Source organism: Schistocerca serialis, chromosome 1, assembly GCF_023864345.2.
Source record: "Schistocerca serialis cubense isolate TAMUIC-IGC-003099 chromosome 1, iqSchSeri2.2, whole genome shotgun sequence".
In the NCBI taxonomy this organism is placed as follows: domain Eukaryota; kingdom Metazoa; phylum Arthropoda; class Insecta; order Orthoptera; family Acrididae; genus Schistocerca; species Schistocerca serialis.
Window position 1 is genome coordinate 549,742,455 of NC_064638.1, and position 22,619 is coordinate 549,765,073.

A 22,619-nucleotide genomic window follows, 5' to 3' on the forward strand; every position below is an offset into this window, starting at 1 on the left:
GAAAGTATCTGGCGGTGTCACAGGTTCTTCTCACTGACGCAGCCATCAGCGGCGGCTGCCATGGCGCGGACACACAGCGACCTGCGGACACTGCAGGGACCCGGGGCGTCCATCCTGAGGCTGCTGGGCGTCTGGAGGTCCCAGGGCCGGCGCGGCCGCTTCTGCTCCGCCGCCGCCGCCTCCGTGACGGTCAGCACTTTCGCCTGGCTCTCCATTTTCGCTGCCCTCAAGCTGGTAAAAGAGACCCAGCAACAACTGGAGGACATCTCATTGTGCTGCTTCGTCATCGTTATATGTTTCGGATACTTTTCCAAGGCAAGTATTAAGAGTTCTTCGCAGCTGCAGGTGACAATACCCTCTGAACCTTGCGCTACTTCAGAATAGCTACTTGCTAAAAGTAACAACTTTGTTCCTCATGACACTATATTGTTTCTGAATATCCATACACAGAATGATGACAGTCTTAGGAATTACTGGGTGTCCCACGGCAAGCTGGCCGGGGTGGCCGAGCGGTTCTAGGCGCTACAGTCTGGAACCGCGCTACCACTACAGTAGCATTTTTTTCCCCACGGCAAGGACTAATTCCTACATTAGGAGTTGTCTGCTGTTGTAGGCCTACTCACAACAGAAGATGAATTCGGTGTCGTTTCGAAACCATGGGGGATATAACACGAACATCAAAAAAAAATAAATAGTAATAATATAACAAAGGCAATGGCACGTAGTCGAATTAAATCAGATGATACAGAGGGAATAAGATTAGGAACTGTGACATTAAAACTAGTATATGAGTTTTGCTATTTGGGCAACAAAATAACTGAGGATGACTGGACTAGACATGATACAAAATGCACACCTGAAATAGCAAGAAAAGCATTTCTAGTGTAGAGGATTTGACTTACGTTAATATAAATTCGTTATTAAGGCTTTTCTGAATGCATCTGTCACAGACAGTGTAGTCCTGTACCGAAGCGAAACCTCAAAGATAAACATCTGAGAAAAGAATACAGTAGAAGCTTGGTATTACAATAAGATGCCCAATAGCTAATGAGGATAGATTGATATGATCCACGCTCAGGTATCAAGAAATCGTCTTCTTGCTAACAAAGGCCGGTGAGGCGGGGGGAGGGGGGAGGCAGGAGGGGGGAGGGGGTATAAATTGCAGAGGTAAACCAAGCCATGAAAACAATAACCAAGATTAAATGGAAGTAGGCAGCAGTAGAAGAACCCTGCACAGGATGTACTAGCCGGGAGAGTTGAATCAAGCACGTCTTTGGACTGAAGACGACAACCATCAACGATAAAAACAGCAGATTCTGCATTAAGCTCAGAATTTGACAGACATTTCGAATACTTCCCATCAAAGAATGCTGAAAGGACATAAAATTCCTTCATAATTTTTAAAATCGTTGAACAATTAGCAACCAGCCAGTTATTCCAGTTAGTCTGTAAAATCCATGACAAAGTGGACATACCATGAGACTTTCGGAATAATATCAGTGTACACAGTCCCAAAGAATGCGAATGAATGAGAGAAGTAACTTGCCCCCCTTCTAACAGCCGTGTACCGCAAGTCTCTAGAGGAACGGAAGGTTCCAAATGATTGGAAAAGAGCACAGGTAGCCCCAGTCTTCAAGAAGGCTCGTCGAGCAGATGCGCAAAACTATAGACCTATATCTCTGACGTCGATCTGTTGTAGAATTTTAGAACATGTTTTTTGCTCGCGTATCATGTCGTTTTTGGAAACCCAGAATCTACTCTGTAGGAATCAACTTGGATTCCGGAAACAGCGATCGTGTGAGACCCAACTCGCTTTATTTGTTCATGAGACCCAGAAAATATTAGATACAGGCTCCCAGGTAGATGCTATTTTCCGTGACTTCCGGAAGGCGTTCGATACAGTTCCGCACTGTTGCCTGATAAACAAAGTAAGGGCTTACGGAATATCAGACCAGCTGTGTGGCTGGATTGAAGAGTTTTTAGCAAACAGAACACAGCATGTTGTTATCAATGGGGAGAAGTCTACAGACGTTAAAGTAACCTCTGGCGTGCCACAGGGGAGTATTATGGGACCATTGCTTTTCACAATATATATAAATGACCTAGTAGATAGTGTCGGAAGTTCCATGCGGCTTTTCGCGGATGATGCTGTAGTATACAGAGAAGTTGCAGCATTAGAAAATTGTAGCGAAATGCAGGAAGATCTGCAGCGGATAGGCACTTGGTGCAGGGAGTGGCAACTGACCCTTAACATAGACAAATGTAATGTATTGCGAATACATAGAAAGAAGGATCCTTTATTGTATGATATGATAGCGGAACAAACACTGGTAGCAGTTACTTCTGGAAAATATCTGGGAGTATGCGTGCGGAACGATTTGAAGTGGAATGATCATATAAAATTAATTGTTGGTAAGGCGGGTGCCAGGTTGAGATTCATTGGGAGAGTCCTTAGAAAATGTAGTCCATCAACAAAGGAGGTGGCTTACAAAACACTCGTTCGACCTATACTTCAGTATTGCTCATCAGTGTGGGATCCGTACCAGATCGGGTTGACGGAGGAGATAGAGAAGATCCAAAGAAGAGCGGCGCGTTTCGTCACAGGGTTATTTGGTAACCGTGATAGCGTTACGGAGATGTTTAATAAACTCAAGTGGCAGACTCTGCAAGAGAGGCGCTCTGCATCGCGGTGTAGCTTGCTCGCCAGGTTTCGAGAGGGTGCGTTTCTGGATGAGGTATCGAATATATTGCTTCCCCCTACTTATACCTCCCGAGGAGATCACGAATGTAAAATTAGAGAGATTAGAGCGCGCACGGAGGCTTACAGACAGTCGTTCTTCCCGCGAACCATACGCGACTGGAACAGGAAAGGGAGGTAATGAGAGTGGCACGTAAAGTGCCCTCCGCCACACACCGTTGGGTGGCTTGCGGAGTATAAATGTAGATGTAGATGTAGATGTAGACCTTAGCCTGACCCTCATGTGTTAATGAAATTCAGGTCCTGTTAGATGACGATGTTTGGATTTATAAAAAGCTACCAGAGAGGCGATTCTGACATTACGAGGGATAAAGGACCGGACTTAATAAAGAAAACACTTTCCAAGATTTTGTTGAACTAGAAAACACGTTCGAGAACGTAAAATATTTCAAGACATGAAATTATCGGAAATGTAGGTACAAGTTATAGGGAAATATGGGTAATGTACGAATAGAAGAGCAAGAAGAAGAGCTCGGATTAAAAAGAGCGTAAGGCAGGCATGTAGTTTTTCTCCTATAATTTTTAGCTTGTACACCAATGAAGCAATGACGTACATGAAAACATTGTTCAAAAGCAGTATTACTGTCACGGTGGAAGGATATTAATGATGAAATTCGATGAAGACAGTGCTATACTCAGTGGAGGTATGGCATAAATGCAGGACCTACTGAATGGAATGCAGAGTCTTTTAAGCACAGAATACGGGCTGACAGTAAACCAAAAACAGTAGTGATAAAATTAAATGAGATTGGGGAGAAACTTAAAAATTAAAGCTAGTAACCATACAGTAGACGAAGCGAAGAAATTCTACTACTTCGGAAACTAAATAACTCGTGTTGGACGGAGCGAGGTTGAAATAAGCAGGCTAGCACCGACAGTGAGCACATATCTATGAGAAAAAAATTCTGAGAATGTTCGTTCTCGTGAAAGAGAATCAGGAATGTTGGAAAACCGGAAAATCAGATGGTCAAGCCATTTCAGATCTGTTGTAGCTCAAGGATGGTAAAAATTAAGTAAACTGATAACACAAGAAATGCTGATCTTTCCGTTAAGTCGGCATGGAAAGACATGCGTGGAGCATGATAACAGGACATGATTTAACACCAGGAAGTGACTGTGATGCGTCTAGGGGCAGCCGTAGAGAGAGAAAAACTGTACGAGAAGAAAGAGATGGAGTATATGTCACTGATAATAGAATACGAAGGGTATAAGTGATGGAGACAGTGGTCGGACGACAGATGACCCAAACGAAAAAGCAGAAACAGAAATAACAGTGACAGAGAATTAGCTTTGTTGCTATTTGGGGCTCCCAAGCACAATAAATACCGTCCAGGATCCAGCGGGATTCATCGAACGGTCCCGCAGAAACGTTATATATTTTGCTTCCATACATGTTTACCGCTCTGAGATGGCGATGCGGACTGTTGATGGAAGGGCGTTAATCGTGGTGAAGCAAGAGAAGGCGTATGTGAGAAGGCAGCCTGCGGCTTCAGCTCGTTGATAACATAGCACTATGTGGAACAACCGTGAAAATCTACAGAAGACGCAAGTTACTGTCATTTTAGTACTATTGTTGTTTCGTTCTGTCTGTTATTCCTGATTTTCGCAGTGAGTGGCGGATTTGAAACTTTGGTGAATTTATATCTTTGATTGTTAATCATGTTTGTAAGTCACCTCAATAGTATTTGAACACGCCCACAGAAAGACGCTCCGGTCAGGAATCGAGAAATGACGATTCTCTGGGCAACAGGAAAAGAATAGCACACAAGGGTAAAATAATAATAAATAAAATAATAACATAACAATTGCCCGTTTCCAGTATCTAGGATGAGATATAATCTTTGAAGAAGAGGAAGACATTAATAATAAATTAACACTTGTTTGAATATTTGTAGCACGATAAGAAGAACATTAAAGGACAAAGGAAAAACAGAAACTCGAATGAAAATTTATAAAGCCATGGCTTTAACCACAGTACTGTATGGAGCAGGAAGTTGGACAGTAATATCAAGTGGCCTAAGATAAAACTTCAGAAATACTCTTCCTTAGATCAGTGAAAGGCTGCACAAGAGATGGCAGAATAAGAAATGAAGAAAAAAGGAAAGAACTGGATCCTGCGGAAAATCGGCTTGAAATCTCGTCGGCGAAGGACGTTGCCTAGTCGTTCACTGGCGACCCAGCCGAATGATAAGTGCACTAGCCAAAGCTTCTCTTGTTTGCCCTCTTCTACTGTTTTATTTCGGATGGCTTTCGTCGCCTTTCTTATAATGTTGTCATAACTGTTGGCACGAAATTTTCGGCGTAGCTCTCTCAGTTCTTCCTATATTTTATTAGTGTTACTTGCCTGGTAGGCAAGGGCAGTCAACGTGTACGGAACTGGATAGTTCTGAACTGAGTGATGGTATCCCCCGGGTCCGGGTATTGATCTGTTTGTGTTGGCTTCCTGTACACTTTGTGTCCCAGTGTATCATTCGTAGTTCTGTTTACTCCTACGTCCAAAATTGGTAACACTTCGTTGTTTTCGGTCTGATGGGTGAATTGTTTATTCTTATATAGGCTGTTTAAATGCTGAGGGAAGCTTGCTGACACCGCCTTCCCGTGTGGCCATATAACGAATGTATCGTCTACATACCGTAGCCAGCAACGGAAGGATAACGGTGCAGAAACTAGGGCCGTTCGCTCATAAACTTCCATGGAGACATCCGCAGCGAAAGGGAAGGGGGTGGACCTGCTTATCATTTCATGTAATTGTTCGTAATATTTTTCTCACCAAATGAAGTATGTTGATGACAGGGATTACCGCACCAAATAACATATATCATGTGGGATCTGCTCCTACATGATGCAAATGGCCTCCTGCGTAGGTATGTTGGTAACGAAAGACTTGATGTCGCGCAGTGGTTAGCACATTCAGATTTAGGCCTTCCGTGTTTTCCTAAATCGTTTAAGACAAATGTCAAGGTGATCCATTGAAAGGGCTCGGCTGATTTCCTTCTCCGTCCTTTCCTAATCCAAACTTCTACTCAGTCTCTAATGACCTCGTTATGGACGAGACATTAAACAGTAATCTCCTCCTCTTCCTCCTCCTCCTCCTCCTTCTCCTGCTGATATCGAAACCAAAATAACCTCAGTAGCCTGTGTACGTTGATCCTTAATTAAATGTAGAAAGTGAGAAAAATCCTTCACATACGAGTCTGTTCGTTCCACAAGACGGTGCAGTTTAGATGCCCGATGTTTGGCTACGTAATGGGTGGGTGAGTCGGCTCCGTTTAAGGCAGGTCACAATGGGTAACCCTCATTATGGGGCATAGGTACTCCATAGATTCTAGGAGGCACGGGAGTTTAGGTGTTAAGCCTCTTGGCTGCATCAGGATCAATCCTCGAGTTCTTTACCAGGGCCTTCACGATTTAGACTGTCCTCACCGTCATATCACTCCTTCTTTCCCTGTAAACTTTGTCGCTCAGCAGTTCGCTGATTTTCTTTCCGTATTCAGAGGCGTTCATATTTGTTTTCGCAATATGATTCAAATTTCATGAGAAGATCCTACCACAATGGAAAACGCCTTTGATTTAGTGACTGTCACGCCATTTCGCACATCTGATCCGTGGTGCTCTCTCCCCTATTTCGCTATAGTACGAAACAAACTGCCCTTCTCAGAACTTTCTCGAAGTCCTAGATATTGAAGGCTACAGGGGACTAACGATCATGATCAATCACAATTTAAAATTTAGTTCATAATTCCATCTTATCGAGGAAATGAAGTGCTATAATGTGGCAATGTTAGCTTTCTGTGGAAACGTCAAGATGTTCGAAAATCTGTGACAATGTTTTGATGTATTTGAGAAAAACTATCAAAGTCCGCTCTGTGGTAAGGGAGAATCCATTTTTTACTTGGAGCTTTTTTCTTCTCCTTTTATATTTCATATTATGAAGCTTTCCAACAATACTAGCCAGGCACTCACACATTGCAAAACGAAGTTCGAACTGTTACATTGCTTAGTAATAATGCAAAGACCGATATAAAATTACGCCACATTGTGCATCCCAAGTAGGCGGGAACAGTAAGTTTTCTAGTTAACTTGAGCAGAACACTCATATATTATTATTACCGAGATTGCGCATAAAGTTATTTCTTAAGTGAAACGATGACATCAAAACACCTGACAATAAAGATGAACATTCTAGTCCTGTGCATAACACAAGGACAAGAAAAGTGTTCTAGAGATTTCTGATTCTTCAGAAAGATTACGGACAATGGCTCACCTTACAGGTGACGACTGTAAGCGCTTGCGACTGAGATGTTTTCAGAATATTCCATTCATAGAGAGGAAAGGATTACTCAGACTCAATCAGTGGCTTCCTATGATACACAAAACTCATCTGCCTGGGTTACCAATGTACGTCCTGTGATGAGAAGAAGACCAAAGAAAAGCCCAGATTAAACTGTATGTCATGATTCTTCCTATGCCTATAACTTCAAACTTTGTGTTCTGCCTTACGGCAGGTCTTGTCATGGGGGAAATCTCGTCAGAGAGGTCCACCGGATGAGCGTCTAGGGAAGTGATTCCAGTGGTGGTTTCCCGTTGCCTACCATTGATGATGATGAAATGATAATGAGGACAACACAACACCCAGACTCTGAACGGAGAAAATTTCCGACCCTGCCGGGAATCGAACCTGGGCCCCTTGGCGTGACTATGTCTATAAGGTGCGTGTTAATAGAAATGGACAAATACAGAATGTTTAGGTATGTCAACCATCGTTCTTGACATTACAAAACATCGTTAAAAGACATCTTATTACTCTTAAAAAGACAATGGCTACTCTGAGGAAAGTACATGTGGAGACGAGAGGAAGACATAGCACTGCACCAAATAAAAGGAGAAACCGTATCTTATATGCTTTAGCATACACTGTCACTAAAGATCACAAATCATTTTCTTTTTTCCTTTCTTTTCTTTTTAAGTCATCAGTCTTCTGGCTGGTTCGAAGCGGCCCGCTACGAATTTTTCTCCTGTGCTAATCTTTTCATCTCAGCGTAACAATTGCAATCTACGATCTCAATTATTTTTGGGATGTATTCCAATCCCGGTCAGCCTCTACAGTTTTTGCCCTCTACAGCTCCCTGTCGTACTATGGAAGTTGACCCCTGATGTCTTAACAGATGTGCTATCATCCTATCGCTTCTTCTTATCACTTTCCTCGCCGATTCTGCGCTGAAACTTTTCATCTCTTACCTTACCACTCCATCTAATTTCCAACATTCTTTTGTAGCACCACATCTCAACGGCTACGATTCTTTCTGTTCCGGTTATGCCACAGTTCTTGTCTCACTACCATACAATGCTTTGCTCAAAACGTACATTCTCACAAATTCCTTCCTCAAATTAAGATCCATGACTGATATTACTAGACCTCTCTTGGTCAGGACTGCACTCTTTGCCAGTACTATTCCGCTTTTTATGACCACCTTGCTTCGTTCGTCATAGATTATTTTGCTGCTTAGGTAGCAGAATTCCTCAGTTTCGTCTGCTTCGTGATCTCTAAGTCTGATGTTAAATTTCTCTCTGTTCTCATTTACGCTATTTCTCATTACTTTCGTACATATTCTATATTACCCTCATATCTGTGTAGCTCAGCCCTTTCTTTTCTCATAATTTCGGACATCTTGCGCCATTTGACATTGCCAAAAGTGTTTTCAGGTCGACAAATCCAATGTGTCTTGATTTCTTGATTTCCATTCAGTCTTTCTTCCACTATCGGCAATGAAGTCAGAACTTCCTCTCTGATGCCTTTACCTGTCCTAAAGCCAAACTGATCGTCATCTAGCAGGTTCTCAATTTTCTTTTCCATTCTTATGTATATTATTCTTGTCAGCAACCTGGATTAATGAGCTGATAAGGTGATTGTGCGTTAATTCTCGCACTCATCATCTTTGGAATTGTGTGGATGATGTTTTTCCGAAAGTCTAATGGTATATCGCCAGTCTCATACATTCTACACACCAATGTGAATAGTCGTCTTGTAGCCACTTTCACCAATGATTTTAAAAATTCCGACGGAATGTTATCTATCCGTTCCACCTTATTTGTTCTTAAGTCATTCATATCTCTTTTAAATTGTGATTCTAGTGCTGTATCTCCTATCTCTTCCCTACCGACGCCTCTTTCTTTTTCTGTCACATCACCAGCCAAGTCCTCCCCCTTGCACAGGCCTTCAGCGTACTCTTTCCACCTATCCGCTCTCTGCTCTGCATTTTATGGCAAGTTCTCATTCAAATGAGCAGAAAATAGGCAAAGTTTGGAATCTTTATATGGGGCAATGGAAAGACATACAGAGATTCTATTTGAGGATTACGATTGATCATAATTTGAACTTTAGTTTAGATTTTCAATATAAAAAAAAACCGGCATACGTAATTGTGGTTTGATCTAGAACCTGCGAGTTTGAAGTACGCAGACTGCGTGCAGTGTAGGTCCTCAGGAGATATCTGAAATCGTTTTATTTTACCAAGTTCAGCGCTGTCGAGCGTGGCCGGCGCTTGGATGGGTAACCAACCTGGCCGCTATGCGCTGTTGCCATTTTACGGGGTGCACTCAGCCCCGTGAAGCCAATTGAGGAGCTACTGCCGGCCGCTGCGGCCGAGTGGTTCTAGGCGCTTCAGTCCGGAAGCGCGGTTCTGCTACGGTTGCAGGTTCGAATCCTGCCTCGGGCAGGGATGTGTGTGATGTCCTTACGTTAGTCAGGTTTAAGTAGTTCTAAGCCTACGGGACTGATGACCTCAGATGTTAAGTACCATAGTGCTTAGAGCCACTTTGAGGAGCTGCTTGACCGAATAGTAGCGGCTCCGGTCAAAGAAAACCATGAGAACCACTTGGAGACTGGTGTGCTGACCACACGCCCCTCCTATCGGCATCCTCAACTGAGGATGACACGGCTGTCGGATGGCCCCGATGGCCCATTTGTGGCCTGAAGACAGTGTGGTTTTTTTAATTTTACGTTGCACGCAGTTTTGAAAACTCGTTTCTCGAGAAAAACCTTTTTGAAGTGTAGGGAAAACTTTTGTATGTATTATTGATTAATTTACATAAAACCTACATATTATTATATATTTCTGATGTCGTCGAACACAAATCTGAAGTTACAGTATATTTTCAAAATTAAAAAAGGCTAATCCTACATGGTGGACCAAAAATAATGTTTTGACCATTTTTAACAAAAATTGGCAAAACAGAGTGTTTTCGTTGCTTACGTATAGTCTGCAATTCCATGACCATGTATCAACCCTTGTATTGTATTGTATTGTATGTTAACCGAGGACCTAGAAACGACGGAGTGGCTCCGAACCCCACCGCAGCAGCAGTGGTCTACAATCCCACGACGACTACCGCAGTCTACTTCACCCCTCCGCCGTCCCACACCGAACCCAGGGTTATTGTGTGGTTCTGCCCCCGATGGACCCCCCAGGGAACGTCTCACACCAGACGAGTGTAACCCCGATGTTTGCGTGGTAGAATAATGGTGGTGTACGCGTAAATGGAGAACTTGGTTGCGCAGCAATCGCCGACATAGTGTAACTGAGAATAAGGGGAACCGGCACGCATTCGCCGAGGCAGATGGAAAACCACCCAAAAACCATCCACAGATGGCCGGTTCACCGGACCTCGGCACAAATCCGCCGGGCGCATTCGTGCCGGGAACCAGGCGCTCCTTCCCGCCCGGAAAACCCAGCGTTAGACCGCACGGCCAACCGAGCGAGCCGTATCAACCCTTACTCTGACTTTTCCTGGAGAGTAATTCCTTTGTTCTTCTTGGCGAGAAAAACCTATCTGGCTGAGCTGGCTTTGCTGCAGTTGTCAGCCTACAAACATTTTTGTCAGCTTTTTCGGCGAATATGTCTGCATACATATTGCAGTACAAATCATTTTGTGACAGTGCGTCACGGCATGACGAGTTTTGTACTCGAGCTTGGCGTCTCCGGCTGAGAGCGTCCCACGGCGGCCGTGACACTGTTTCGAACAATAGGCAGCAGAAACTTTTGTAACGCACTGATTGGAAACCTTTACGACCCAACATTCTAGACACATATATCTTTCAAAAATTGCTATAAAAAAAGAATTTTCGACTGTTTTAAATGAGGACCTGGTCTTAACAGTGGCATTCCCGTTGCGCTCGTAATGTAACTGCCCTTGCTTTTAATTTCACTGAACATTGCTTTGATTTTTCTATTTGCTGAATCCGTCCTTCCGACAACCATTTCTTTTTCGATTTCTTCACATTTTTCATACAGCCATTTCGCCTTAGCTTCCCTGCAGATCCTAATTATTTCGTTCCTAACTAAAATGTATTTCTGTCTTCCTGAATTTGCCTCATTAATTTTGGAATTTCTTTCTTTCGTCGACCAACTGAAGTGTTCCTTCTGTCACCCACGGTTTCTGCGCAGTTACCGTCTTGTACCTGCCCTATGGTATACTTTCCAAATTCTGTGATTGTCCTTTTTAGAGATACCTACTGATCTGTTCATCATCGCAGTACCTATAGCCTCAGAGAACTTCAAGCGTATCTCTTCATTCCTTCTACTTCTGTATGCCACTTTCTTGCGCATTGATTTTTTTGCCTGGATTTCACGGATGATGTTCTCTCGTAAATTTTACAAGTTGTGTGGTTTGTTGCTGTAGATCTTGTCTTTTAGATCACTCCAGAGGAAAATGTCAGGTGACGACAAACTAGGTGACTTGTAGCAACAGTCCTTCCGAAATCACTCTTTTGGGGGAAAATTATTCAACCTCAGCCGTTGCCACTCGATATGTGCGACAAGTGGAGCCATCCTGTTGGTACCAGCGGATGGTAAGTTCTTTATGACAAATTTCCGAAACATTTCGATGTAAACTGCATTTATCATAGCACACTCGAAAAAAATTGGTCCGATGATGTGGCGCTTTGATATTGCACAGCACATGCCAATCTTTTATTAATGCAGAGGTTGCTCAACCAGTGCATATGTAATATCATTAGACCTCAAACTCGTATTCTGAGAGTTTACGTAGCTGGAGAGGTGGAACCTTGCCTCATCACTAAGCCAAGTGTACTGCAATATTCCTGGCCTCTGAGCAATAAATTGCTGAAACTAAATGCAAAATGTAATGCGTTTGTTTTTGTCATTGACATTCAGTTCCTGAAGAACTGTAAACCTGGATGGATATATGCCCTCTTCCTTAGGAACTCTGTGACATGTCCTCCGTGACATTCCACATTCCAGAGATAAACGTCGAACAGAATTTGCAGGAGAGGGCAACAATAGTTGTTTCACGTCAGCCACTTTTTGTTCCGATAATGGCGACTATCCCCCACCTTGAAGATCCAACACCGTTACAGTGTTCTCCATCTTGTTCACCAACTTTTGTGCACAGCATTTAGACGGTATATGCAGGTCACCAAACCCTTTTACAAACATTCGCTGTTATGTCTTAATGGAACCAGTAATACAATATTGTTTCACAAGAAACACGCGCTCTTCGACAGAATATCGATACACTGTGGCTAAACACTGAACACTGATCTGCAACCACAGCGATGTGCGTAAAGACACTGTTGCGTCAAAGGATGTCGCAGAGTGCAGTGTTGCCACGTCAAAAGTCGAAAATTACATGATGCAGTTTCAGCGCAATTGTTGGACATGTTTGTGGGGCCTCTTTCGAGTGGGCACCTTGTATAATTGATGATGGCAAACTATTATATTTACCAGAAGACTACAATGTTTGAAACTCACACCTATTATTTTTAGTGAAAAGGCCTCCAAACCTTATCTCTTAAGGACAATATCGACTGATTTTTGTGTGTAACTAAAACATAAGTTCGGGGTACCACGAAAATGATACATATTCAGTGTGTTACAAATCTAGAGCTAAGTCTTCTAAGCTTGATTTACAGGCAAACAACGAGATCCAATTCAGATATAAACCTTGAATAAGTACAAACATCATGTAACGACTTAAAGTGAACTATGCACAAGGAAAGCAGACAATACAGTCAGCAGAACAGTAAAGAATATGGAAAACATTTAGCAGTTCAAGAAGCAGTTGAAGAAATTTTTGGTAAGGATTCCAGGTGCGGTCTGTTTGACTGAAGAGGAAGCAAGAATGAAGTAAGAGAAGAGCTCAGCGTCCTGTAAACGTCAACGGCAGTAGAAACGGGGGACCAGATCGGGTTGGACAAGGACAGCTTCGTTTTAGAAACATTGGAGAAAACCGTTAAAAGTCTCTTTACGAGATTAAAAACGCTTATCCAGAAAATCTAAGAGAGCAGCTTCTGTGGATTACCGGAAGAATCTCCCACTTCCTAATATTTCAACCAATGAAGCATATTGCCACAGGCAGCCATCACTTTACTTATTCTGTATTCATTTGCTTTCTTGTGGGAAATCTGCATTTTATGCATAAAACGGAGCGCTTTCCAGCAAAGACCTTATGAAGTGTGTTCAATGTTGTGGCAACTCTGTTCGGAAATTTTGCTTGACTCTGTGCCTGTATTCTGTGATTCCTGTTTTGTACAGAAGAAGAACATCTGAATATAATGTTTTGGAGTAACTACGATGGCGCATGTCAACTTAAAGTTTTTGAACCTCATGACAGTTCCCCTTATTTTTACCTCTATGCCTCCTACATTGTTGACGTCACTGCCTGCTTCGGTGGAGTACTGTGTGATCTGTGTTCCTCTCCCTTCGCAGTAGCACGTCGTTATTAACTGCAAATGACGGCCCTCAGCAACCACTTTAAACAAACAAGATACAGTCCCAATTACTGCTCCCCTACATTTTCACTGTACTGATTTTCATAAAACCAAGAATAGTAGTTCACTTCCGTTGCAACTCTCACTATCTCAGTTGCCATAGTCTTCGTTTTGCTTGTAATACAGAATACATGTAACATTAGCCAACAAAATTTTACTTTTCTCTGCAACCAATAAGAAAACAGCTAGTGTTTGTGTTTACGTTTGTGCTGATAACGAAACTGCTAATGAAAATGCTAAATTAGCTCTCGTTTTTATGTTATGATAATTTTACGTTGTTGCTTATATAAGCTTGTTTATTTATTTACCTTGGTGTGTTTCCTTGGAGGAAGGTCACTGAAGACGCAACCGCTTTGCCTGGCGTTTCTAGTTTTCCGCTGGTGGTTCCCTGGTTAGTGTACAGCAGTAATCGGCTGTTCGCTGGTTAGTGTACAGCAGTAATCGACTCTTCCATGATTATTGTACATCAGTAATCGGCTAACAGTGATATTCTCCTCTTTCCCTGTTATCTAGCTTCCATGTCGGATGTTTGCAGGTGGAAGCGTTCTCCCTTATTGTCGGTTACAGCCCCACAGTGGTTAAAAAATAAGTCCAAGTTGGAATATAAGGAATGTAACCTTAGGTACATGGTGCATCCCAGTCTGCTGTAGCAGTGCAGGTTTGCCGTAGGTCGTTGCAGTTTTCTGCCCTCTTGCTTTCTATAAATTTGTTGACAAGACGTGGAAATTCCTCGCGCAAATGGAGAAATGCTTCACCAGTTTTGTTCATGGCATTAACGAAATTTTCCATTAGGCCCACCTTTATATGATGAGCGGGGAATTGTGCTCTCGGATGCTTCGTGCATAACAATGTAAGTTCCTCCTTCAAGTGACTGACACTTACGCCAATCTTCCATTTTATAATGAAGTACTTTGGCGTGCTATCCCAGAGACACAGGAAGCAACATAATTTATTGTAACCGTATTGTAGCCCAAGCAATACGACTATGACTTTCAGATCGCCATAAATCTGGCATTTAAACGTGTCATAGCTCTATCTTAATGACAACTGTGTCATGTTATCATATTTCTCTTTGATGTAAGCTAAGTACCCATTCGGAACTGATCGATAACACGTTATCATTATGCAGTAGCATACAGTTGAGACGTAATTTGGAGGAGTCGATGAACAACCTCCAGTGATAGTTTTTACAGTCAACGCTCATAGCTATCATTCGTTCCTGTATCTCATACCAAGTACTTTTTAGTTTTTAAAAATGGAAGGAATGAGAAACAGTGGAGCGCATGCATGGTTACCATCTTATCAAGAAAACTCCACTGTTGTAGTGTTGAGGCCAAAAGTTTAGTTTTACCTTTCCGTAATTACAGATCTCTCACTAGATCATTAAGTTCACATTGTGTTATTTCCTGAATCTCAGTACTCTCCTCGTTACACACAAGATCAGAATCTTTCTAATAAATGGATGTTGATGGTGATGGTGCAGCACTAGTTTCACTGCCGATCTCTTCACTACCATAATCAGGTGAGACAGGAACAGGCAGTCTGTCTCCGTGACGCACTGGTCTCATGGCCGACGGTATGTCAGGATATGTCAAGGAAGATTTTCTCTTCTTAGGAATACCATGTGTTAATGGATGCAAAGGTAACAATCATTCCAATGGAGTCCTGGTTTTGGCCAGATCTTGGGTATAGAAAAGCCCACGGAAGATATTTTATGATTAAACCACGAATGTAGACTCGAGACCCAAGATATGCAACATACATGAGGAGCCCAGGGCTTGTCCTGCCGCAGCCAGAGTACAGTCTGTAAATTTTCCTAATGTGTGGCGTTATTGGCCTCTTTTGCAGCTTCATTATAGCTTGTTCGCAAATAGAGAAAAAATTTCACTTCCGTTTACTCGTTTGCGAGACATATCGAATGACATGAATTACAATGACTACACGCACTAACAACACTTCAGTAACACATTCTTCCAGAACACGAACGGAACACAGCTTGTACCAGCGAAACTATTACATGAAATATGCTCCACTCCTCCATTCCTCTTCCCCTTTGTCTTATTGTTACGAACTAGGGCTAAAAGTGGCGATAAAACAAACGCAGCTATTGTTGCCTGAAACTTAATAACTCTGTCTACCATCATCGGGTTTTCGAACCCCACACGGGGAAGGGAAAAAGCGACAATGAATGCTGAAAAAACATATTTATTATTAAATGCACGTCCTTTTAACTTTGAAACGAGAACTACTTGGAGTTTTTCATTGTCTTTCTCGTTGTCATCGTGGTCGATATAGTTAACAAACATTTATTTCATCCCAGTCACTTATTCACTCTTGGCTGTTATAATATTGATTCCAGCATAGCATGTGTATCGATTTACAACAAATAATTTCAAATTTTCATAACAATAACGTTTTCACAAACAACAGTTTTATATAATAAAGTGCATACTCATGTAATTCGCATCTTTATTAACAGAAATAGGCCAACAGTTATGACGAGAACATACACTCGAAACAAAGAACACTCCATGGATCAGAGTATAACGTCCAATTAGAACAAGAAGACACATTTAAAAGTGTGTGATCTTGCCTTGCAGCACTCCAAGAGCTTTAATAGCCGCTAGGCATCATGTTCGTGGCGAGTTGGGAATCATTGAAGTTTGAGAACTAGAGGAGGAAATGCGTGCGTATGACCGAAGTGTAGCTCTTGTCTCGATAGTATCTGAAATTTTCCTACTATTCAGACGGGGACTTGTGGCATTCTTGTGTCTCGGTAGGGAATACTTTTAAATATTTCAGCTTGTGAACTCAAAATAATTTGCTGTAGGCGAACTAGTCCAATCTCTAGAAGTTTAACACAAGTATCTGGATTGATTTGAACTTGTGATTTTTCACCGTTTTGGTAATGGGGAACTCTAATTTAAATACGTACGCTGAATGAACTTTGATTTTATTTCCGAGATTTTATCGGAGGTTTACGCGATTCTTAACGTGAGTTACAGCTCTGCTTTGTTTTAAGTTCTTGCACAGTTACACTTAATAACAATAATGCAATAATGCATTATTAAAGGAGCAGTGAGTAACCTCAGTTTTGTTAAACAGTAAAATACCGCCTATATTTTTTTATCTTTGCGACACGATTTTCTGGGTGAATTCGACAAATGGTTTGGTTGGTCTCTAGACAGTAGTGCTATCAAATTATGAAAATTCATCCACGAATTCTAAACCTCAGGTACTTCATTATTTCACTCAATAATTCGTGCAGTCATATGTGAGTTCCCATATCCAAACAAACAATTTAGAAGCACTATGTTCACATTTTATTAATGTTTTTTTTTGTTTACTTTGTACCGTCACATACAATCTTACCAATGAAACACAACAGTTGCATGAAGCTCGAATAATCATTCAGTTACTTGTTATCGTCCTAGCTCCTGGAAAAATAGTACGACTTTTTTCTGTAATCATGTTGATTGGTTCCACTGACACAACTATCTCGCCTGGAAGATTCCTTATAAGTTGTAATTCCCGAATTTTATGCACCAGCACAGTTGTTCTGTCATTTTCCTGAGTCGTTATTGCAGGCTGTGGTAAAAGTTCAAGTAATACGTATTGCAACCTGACAGTTAGCATTTTCTTGTCAGACTGAGTATAGTTATTAGTCCTTGAACTCTTCGAAAACACGTAAGTCATATTGTGATGAGTGATGCTGTCTTTTTTAGGTCGCTTTCTTCATCTACAAAGGTGGCGCCCTGCGAGAGCTGTTGCAGCTGCTGTCTGACGCCAGGGGAAAGTACGGCAATGGAAAAAACAGTCAGAGCATCCGACTCCGAAACCAGAAGCTGGCACACCGCCTGTATATATTCATGCAGGTACTAACCGACATTAATTGGAAAAACACAGATGCGAGGGCCATCATGAAAATAATGAGCAATAATTTTTAAAAATGTTCATCTTTATTTTTTGGACAGACCAAGTATATCTTAACCTACATAATTTCTATCACTTTTCAGCTTGGTCTTCATTTATTTTCATTCATTGCTCTATCGTTCTGCAGGTTTTAAAATACCGTTAAGATAAAACTCTGTTCCATCTTCCGAAATACCCTGACACAGTGCTTGCCAAACAAGTTCCTAGATTTCCCTCCGCATCTGTCACTTAAAAAAATCTGAAACGATGATCGTCGAAGGTTCTACGTTGAGATTGTACGTAGGATGTGGAAGCGTTACCCATCCAAATGTCCTGATCATTTCCACAGCGACGTAAGTTATGTGAGGTCGCGCTTTATCCTGCTGTAAATGACCTTCTTCCCAAGGCGTTTAAGTGGGCAGCATTTTCGGCTTCTTGGAAGACCTCAGTATCGTAGTAGATTCTTCTTTTTCTTTTACTCATATTCAAACACAGGCTTAGTCAAGGCTTGGGAGGGCATCTTATTCATTCTCATCAACCCCATATTGCAAATTCATAATTATGCTACATGGAGCATTATTACTTCAGGAGATACAACCACATCCTACAAGCAGTGCCTGCCCCATTGTTTGATTACCGTTGAAATTCGTCAGTCAAGTGGCGGACTCCCACATCTCACATGCTATTGATAATTTGATCGAAATCGATACCACGGTGCTGATATTCGGTGCTGATAACATGGACGATATCAGTGATTATAAAGATCTAGCCGCTAATGCATGTCTTAGTTTCCCTCTATCTCCGTAGCTGATTCCATGTCTTGTATTTGATGTGGTATATCAGCCCGACAGTGCTCAGATGAACTTCCTGCTGAGCGATTCGCTGACTCGTCTGACCGTGCAGGGACACACTGCGTCTGCACGGCTAACCCTACGTGCACCCACTCGCGTGGCAATTTTCACCATGCCATAACAAAAGATGAAAGGACGGAGTGTGGGATGGCAAGTAGAGGATGGGACTAGAAATCAAGGGTGCGCCGGTGCAGTCGAACCACCCAGACCCTGAACACAACCACTATAAAACTGTACACCACAAAGGCGAATATTGCAGGACAGACCAGCTCGGCAGTCGAGTTTTGCCAACTGCTCGGTCTGTGAATGGGCACCTTAACGATTAGGTCGCTTGGACTAGGGGCAATAACCTGGACACTAGATGTCAGGTAGTCGTTTACAGGGCACTGTAATGTCCATCTCAGGACTGGTGGGGCATGAGCTTTCCAGACTACACAGGTCACAGCAATGTGTAGGGGTCACGGAGTCTGTTTGAAATGACCACTGTTATGAATCCTGTCACGTCTCCTGCCAGTGCAGAATAAATTATTTCTACAAATCGGTCTCGATTCACAAGTAACTCTTTGGTGGAATGTTTTTTTTCGCCGGTAAAGATTTTCATAGAAAACTGGAATGCGGCAGGTAGGTTGGGAGACATTCATCTCCGCTTTCTCATGGGGACATCAGCAGCTGTTCGTTGTTACAAGTCTTTTCTTCTCCACTTGTAGAACTGCGATAGTGGGCAGTTTCTCAAAGAGTTTCTCTCTGTCGCAAGGTGGGAAAACAGCCCATTTTGTGACGTAAGGAAGATATCTGAGAATTAGGAGTTTGGAGCTCGGTTTTCTCAGAATTGTACACGCCAGAAGGCAGTCAACTCGATAACTTGTAAAATATTTGCTAGGTGGAGCACTGGACCAGCGTTTTAAAAAATTATCTCACTGGCCAGTGTTGGTCTTTTTCCTGATGGAGTAGTTTTTTGTGCAGACTATGTGCAAGGGCGAGAGAGAAAAAAAATTTCGGACACAATTTTTGGTGGACCCATAGAAGCAAACACGTGAGAAAGTAGATGATCTGACCTTGGAGGCCGGACTTACGTAGCCGAGTCAGCACATCAGATGGCAACTGATGACTAGTGGCTGCCAGAAGACTCCGCCGTATGCAGAACTCAACGCTCCGACTCGTCAACTATGGTGAGACCGTCCGGCAGCCGAGGCCTACAGGGAAGTAGTGAAATTGGGAGTGGGGGGGGGGGGGGTTGGTCAGTTGCTTCCAAATTTGATAAGGTTGTGTTATTTTTCACCTGGCTAGGGATTCGAATGCTTATCCTCGACCGAGCTGACTTTGTGATGTTCATGAGCATATCATACATACATCTAGCGCTAACAGGTCAACGGCAGTTAGATATCATCGAGGATGAAATATTGAGAGAATGGTCAGTCCTGTCTCACTTGTTACTTGTGTACTTTGGCAACCCAACCGACCTCTCATTCATATGTTTTTCATTGTTTAGAATTGATAATCCCTCTCACTTTGTAGTACATATATTGCTCTGGTTCATGTTAAAATATTACTTTCTTAATTATAGATGTGCTTATGTGGAACAATTTCAGTAAATTCGGATTAAAGTGGTTCAAGAGCATTAATTTAGTTGTTAGACAACCTCCTTCTTATTAATTAAACTCTTAATAGCTTTTTAAGAACTAACACTTGTAATTCCTTTACGAGGATATTGTTCATATCGTTCAGTCCACTGCACGATAGGTTCTTTCCCATATGCGAGTTCATGAGGAGTCTGCAGTTTTCTTTCGTAGACTGCACAGAGGTCTATGATGTGTCTGGTTACAAAATTAAAGAATCTCCACCATTTCCCTTTATACTCTATCAGAAAACGTAGATGAAAGGCAATGATCGAAAATTCGGGTTATTTCACAACAGGACGCCGTTCTACACACAGGAAACTTTTATATTGAGTTCAAATTCAGTTTAAATTGTACAGTGTTCTCTGCACCTAAACACGAACTTGCTGTAGAGAAAAATGTAAGCTTTGAAGTGTTTCATCACACAGCATAATCCCACTACCGGGTATTGGAACTGTAGCCCTCCCTTTTGTCTCCACGTTGTTCTCCAAAAGTCTGGCAAACAACAACTTCTGGACCTCAGTTATCGACGAAACGTTGTTTGGGAGTAGGATATTAGCCTAATCAGTCCGTTTGATGGCAATGACCTAATTGTAAATAATAACTATCTTTAAATCCATCGTGTTTTCGAGTTTCAGTCAGTATGTTTAGTGTTGTTTGAACTGTTCTATTTATCAGACGATTTTTTGCCTTAAACTACGAGTGTTTTAGTGACATTAGACACGTAAGCTCTGGCGACCCTAAGTAAATACATATACTTAGTGGCCGACGTTATTTACCGCTCACTGCATGTCTGCTAATAGTGACATGACTGTACATCAACTAAGTAGCTCAAAGCTCACATATACAATAGCTGCTCAGAAGACTTGCAGAAATTTTACAATACAAGACACCATAAAAGAAAACAGAGATCATTTATACTGTATATAAGTGTGTTGTCTGTTCTGTCGGACATCTCCACACAGAGGACACCACACACGTATACATCTGTAGGCATGACTGCCTTGATAAATTCGTTGTGGATGCACTACATGGTCCGAGACTCATGTGGGAACACAGGACCCGCTGCGATCAAGTAAATGAGTGGACTGTGGACGTTATTAACGTGTGAAAAGCTGAGAATTTAGGTCGGATGGGAAGCCTATCCTGATGGCCGAGGCAGTTACTCGTGTTAACCGATAGTTCTGGGTTCGAGTGAGTTTTGTGATTTCGGCTTACGGCATGCGGTAGCTGCACATCCGATTTGTGAACCTTCTCCATTGCACGTAAATGCAGCATGATGGTGGAATGATTGCAGTTCATCAAAAATTTTTATTTTTAACTGTCTAATTATTTCGATACTGATTGAGGCTGGAGTCGGTCTCCTCTCTCAAACAATTCTCTCCTCAATTTCGGGATATGAGAAACGTGATATTTCAAAACATTAAATCTTCCACATGAATAAAGGTAGAATCTTCTGGTAAATTTTAACTTGTGCATCGAAACTAAAAGTTTACCTTGCACACGTTGTAAATTCCGTTTCATATGATTGCTGGTGGATGTAACCTTGGTGCAGCTTGCTCGCCCGCTCTCTTACACGATTCACGTTGTTGAACAGCCTCTCAACGAGGCGGAGCATCAGGGAAATGGCAGCTGCTTGTAAGAGCATTTCTTGACAGTGAGCTACCTCAGCGAAGGGTCTGCCGTGAGGAGCCTAGGGCCGACACTCTGTACCATTAGCCTCCAAGGTTGCATGATCTCACAGTACCTAACATTTTTATGGGTTTCTGTAGAAGACACCGTTTCCTTCCAAAGGCTTTGCGAAAACTGCGTCGCCTCAAAGCATGAGTAGCGGACAAAATTCCAAACGCGATCGCAAAAGTATGTGACTGGTTTGACTGTCCTTGACGTTTATCGTTTCGCACTGCATCCTGTTTCAGGGGCACGGCATTGTTGAGACGTAAGTGAAAATTTCGATCGTAAACATATTTATGTGAATGCAACAGATGTCCTCTTGTGCTAGACTTGTGCAGAAGTTGATTGCGGTTTTCCATGAGTTTAACAAACACATCAGCAACGCATAACGAAAAAGTAACTTTTAGATTTCGAGACTGTAGAAACCACGTGATTTTGAGGCGAATAATTCGTCGAACCCTGTGTGTAAAGGTGAAGATCTGAGGGCGCATGAGCAGGTGAATAAGGTCGGTGAGGAATGATTTCCCAGCCGATCTCCTGCATAATGCTTTTTATCAGTCTAGCAGAATGCGAGCTGGCCGTATCCTGCAGTAACATCACTTCACAAAGTCTTCCTAGTCGTTGTTCTTGGATAGCGTCTGCATGGCGTTTCAGTTCTTGACAATAAATTTCAGCAGTGATGGCTACACCTTGGAGAAGCAATTCGTAGTAAGCCACACCGTCGCTGCTTCACCATATGCATACTGTATCTTCTGTCGATCCGCACATCTCTTTGTACGGGGATTTGCTATGTTTGGGCTCAACCAATCCTTTTTTTTTTCCTTATGTTTACATAGAGGCTCCATTTCTCCGCACCATTAAAGTTGCAGGATAGAAACGGTCAGTGTCGTTCACGAGCCAATTGATGAGAAGCAAGCAGATGTGCATAAGTGGCCAGTCATTGATTTTTGTGATTTTGGCTTACAGCATGTGGTACCCGTACACCCGATTCTTGAACCTTCACCACTGTTCGTAAATAT

At 42.2% G+C, this 22,619-nt stretch overlaps 1 protein-coding gene across 1 annotated transcript in view; it reads left to right on the forward strand.

The window, feature by feature from the left end:
* The window catches only part of LOC126414387 (odorant receptor 43a-like), a 196,965-nt gene that overhangs the window by 143,434 nt on the left and 30,912 nt on the right, over positions 1-22,619 (forward strand). Inside the window, exons 4-5 of the mRNA XM_050083345.1 lie at positions 24-315; positions 17,273-17,422. Coding sequence (XP_049939302.1) covers positions 24-315; positions 17,273-17,422 — 442 coding nt within the window. The remainder of the gene's footprint in view (positions 1-23; positions 316-17,272; positions 17,423-22,619) is intronic.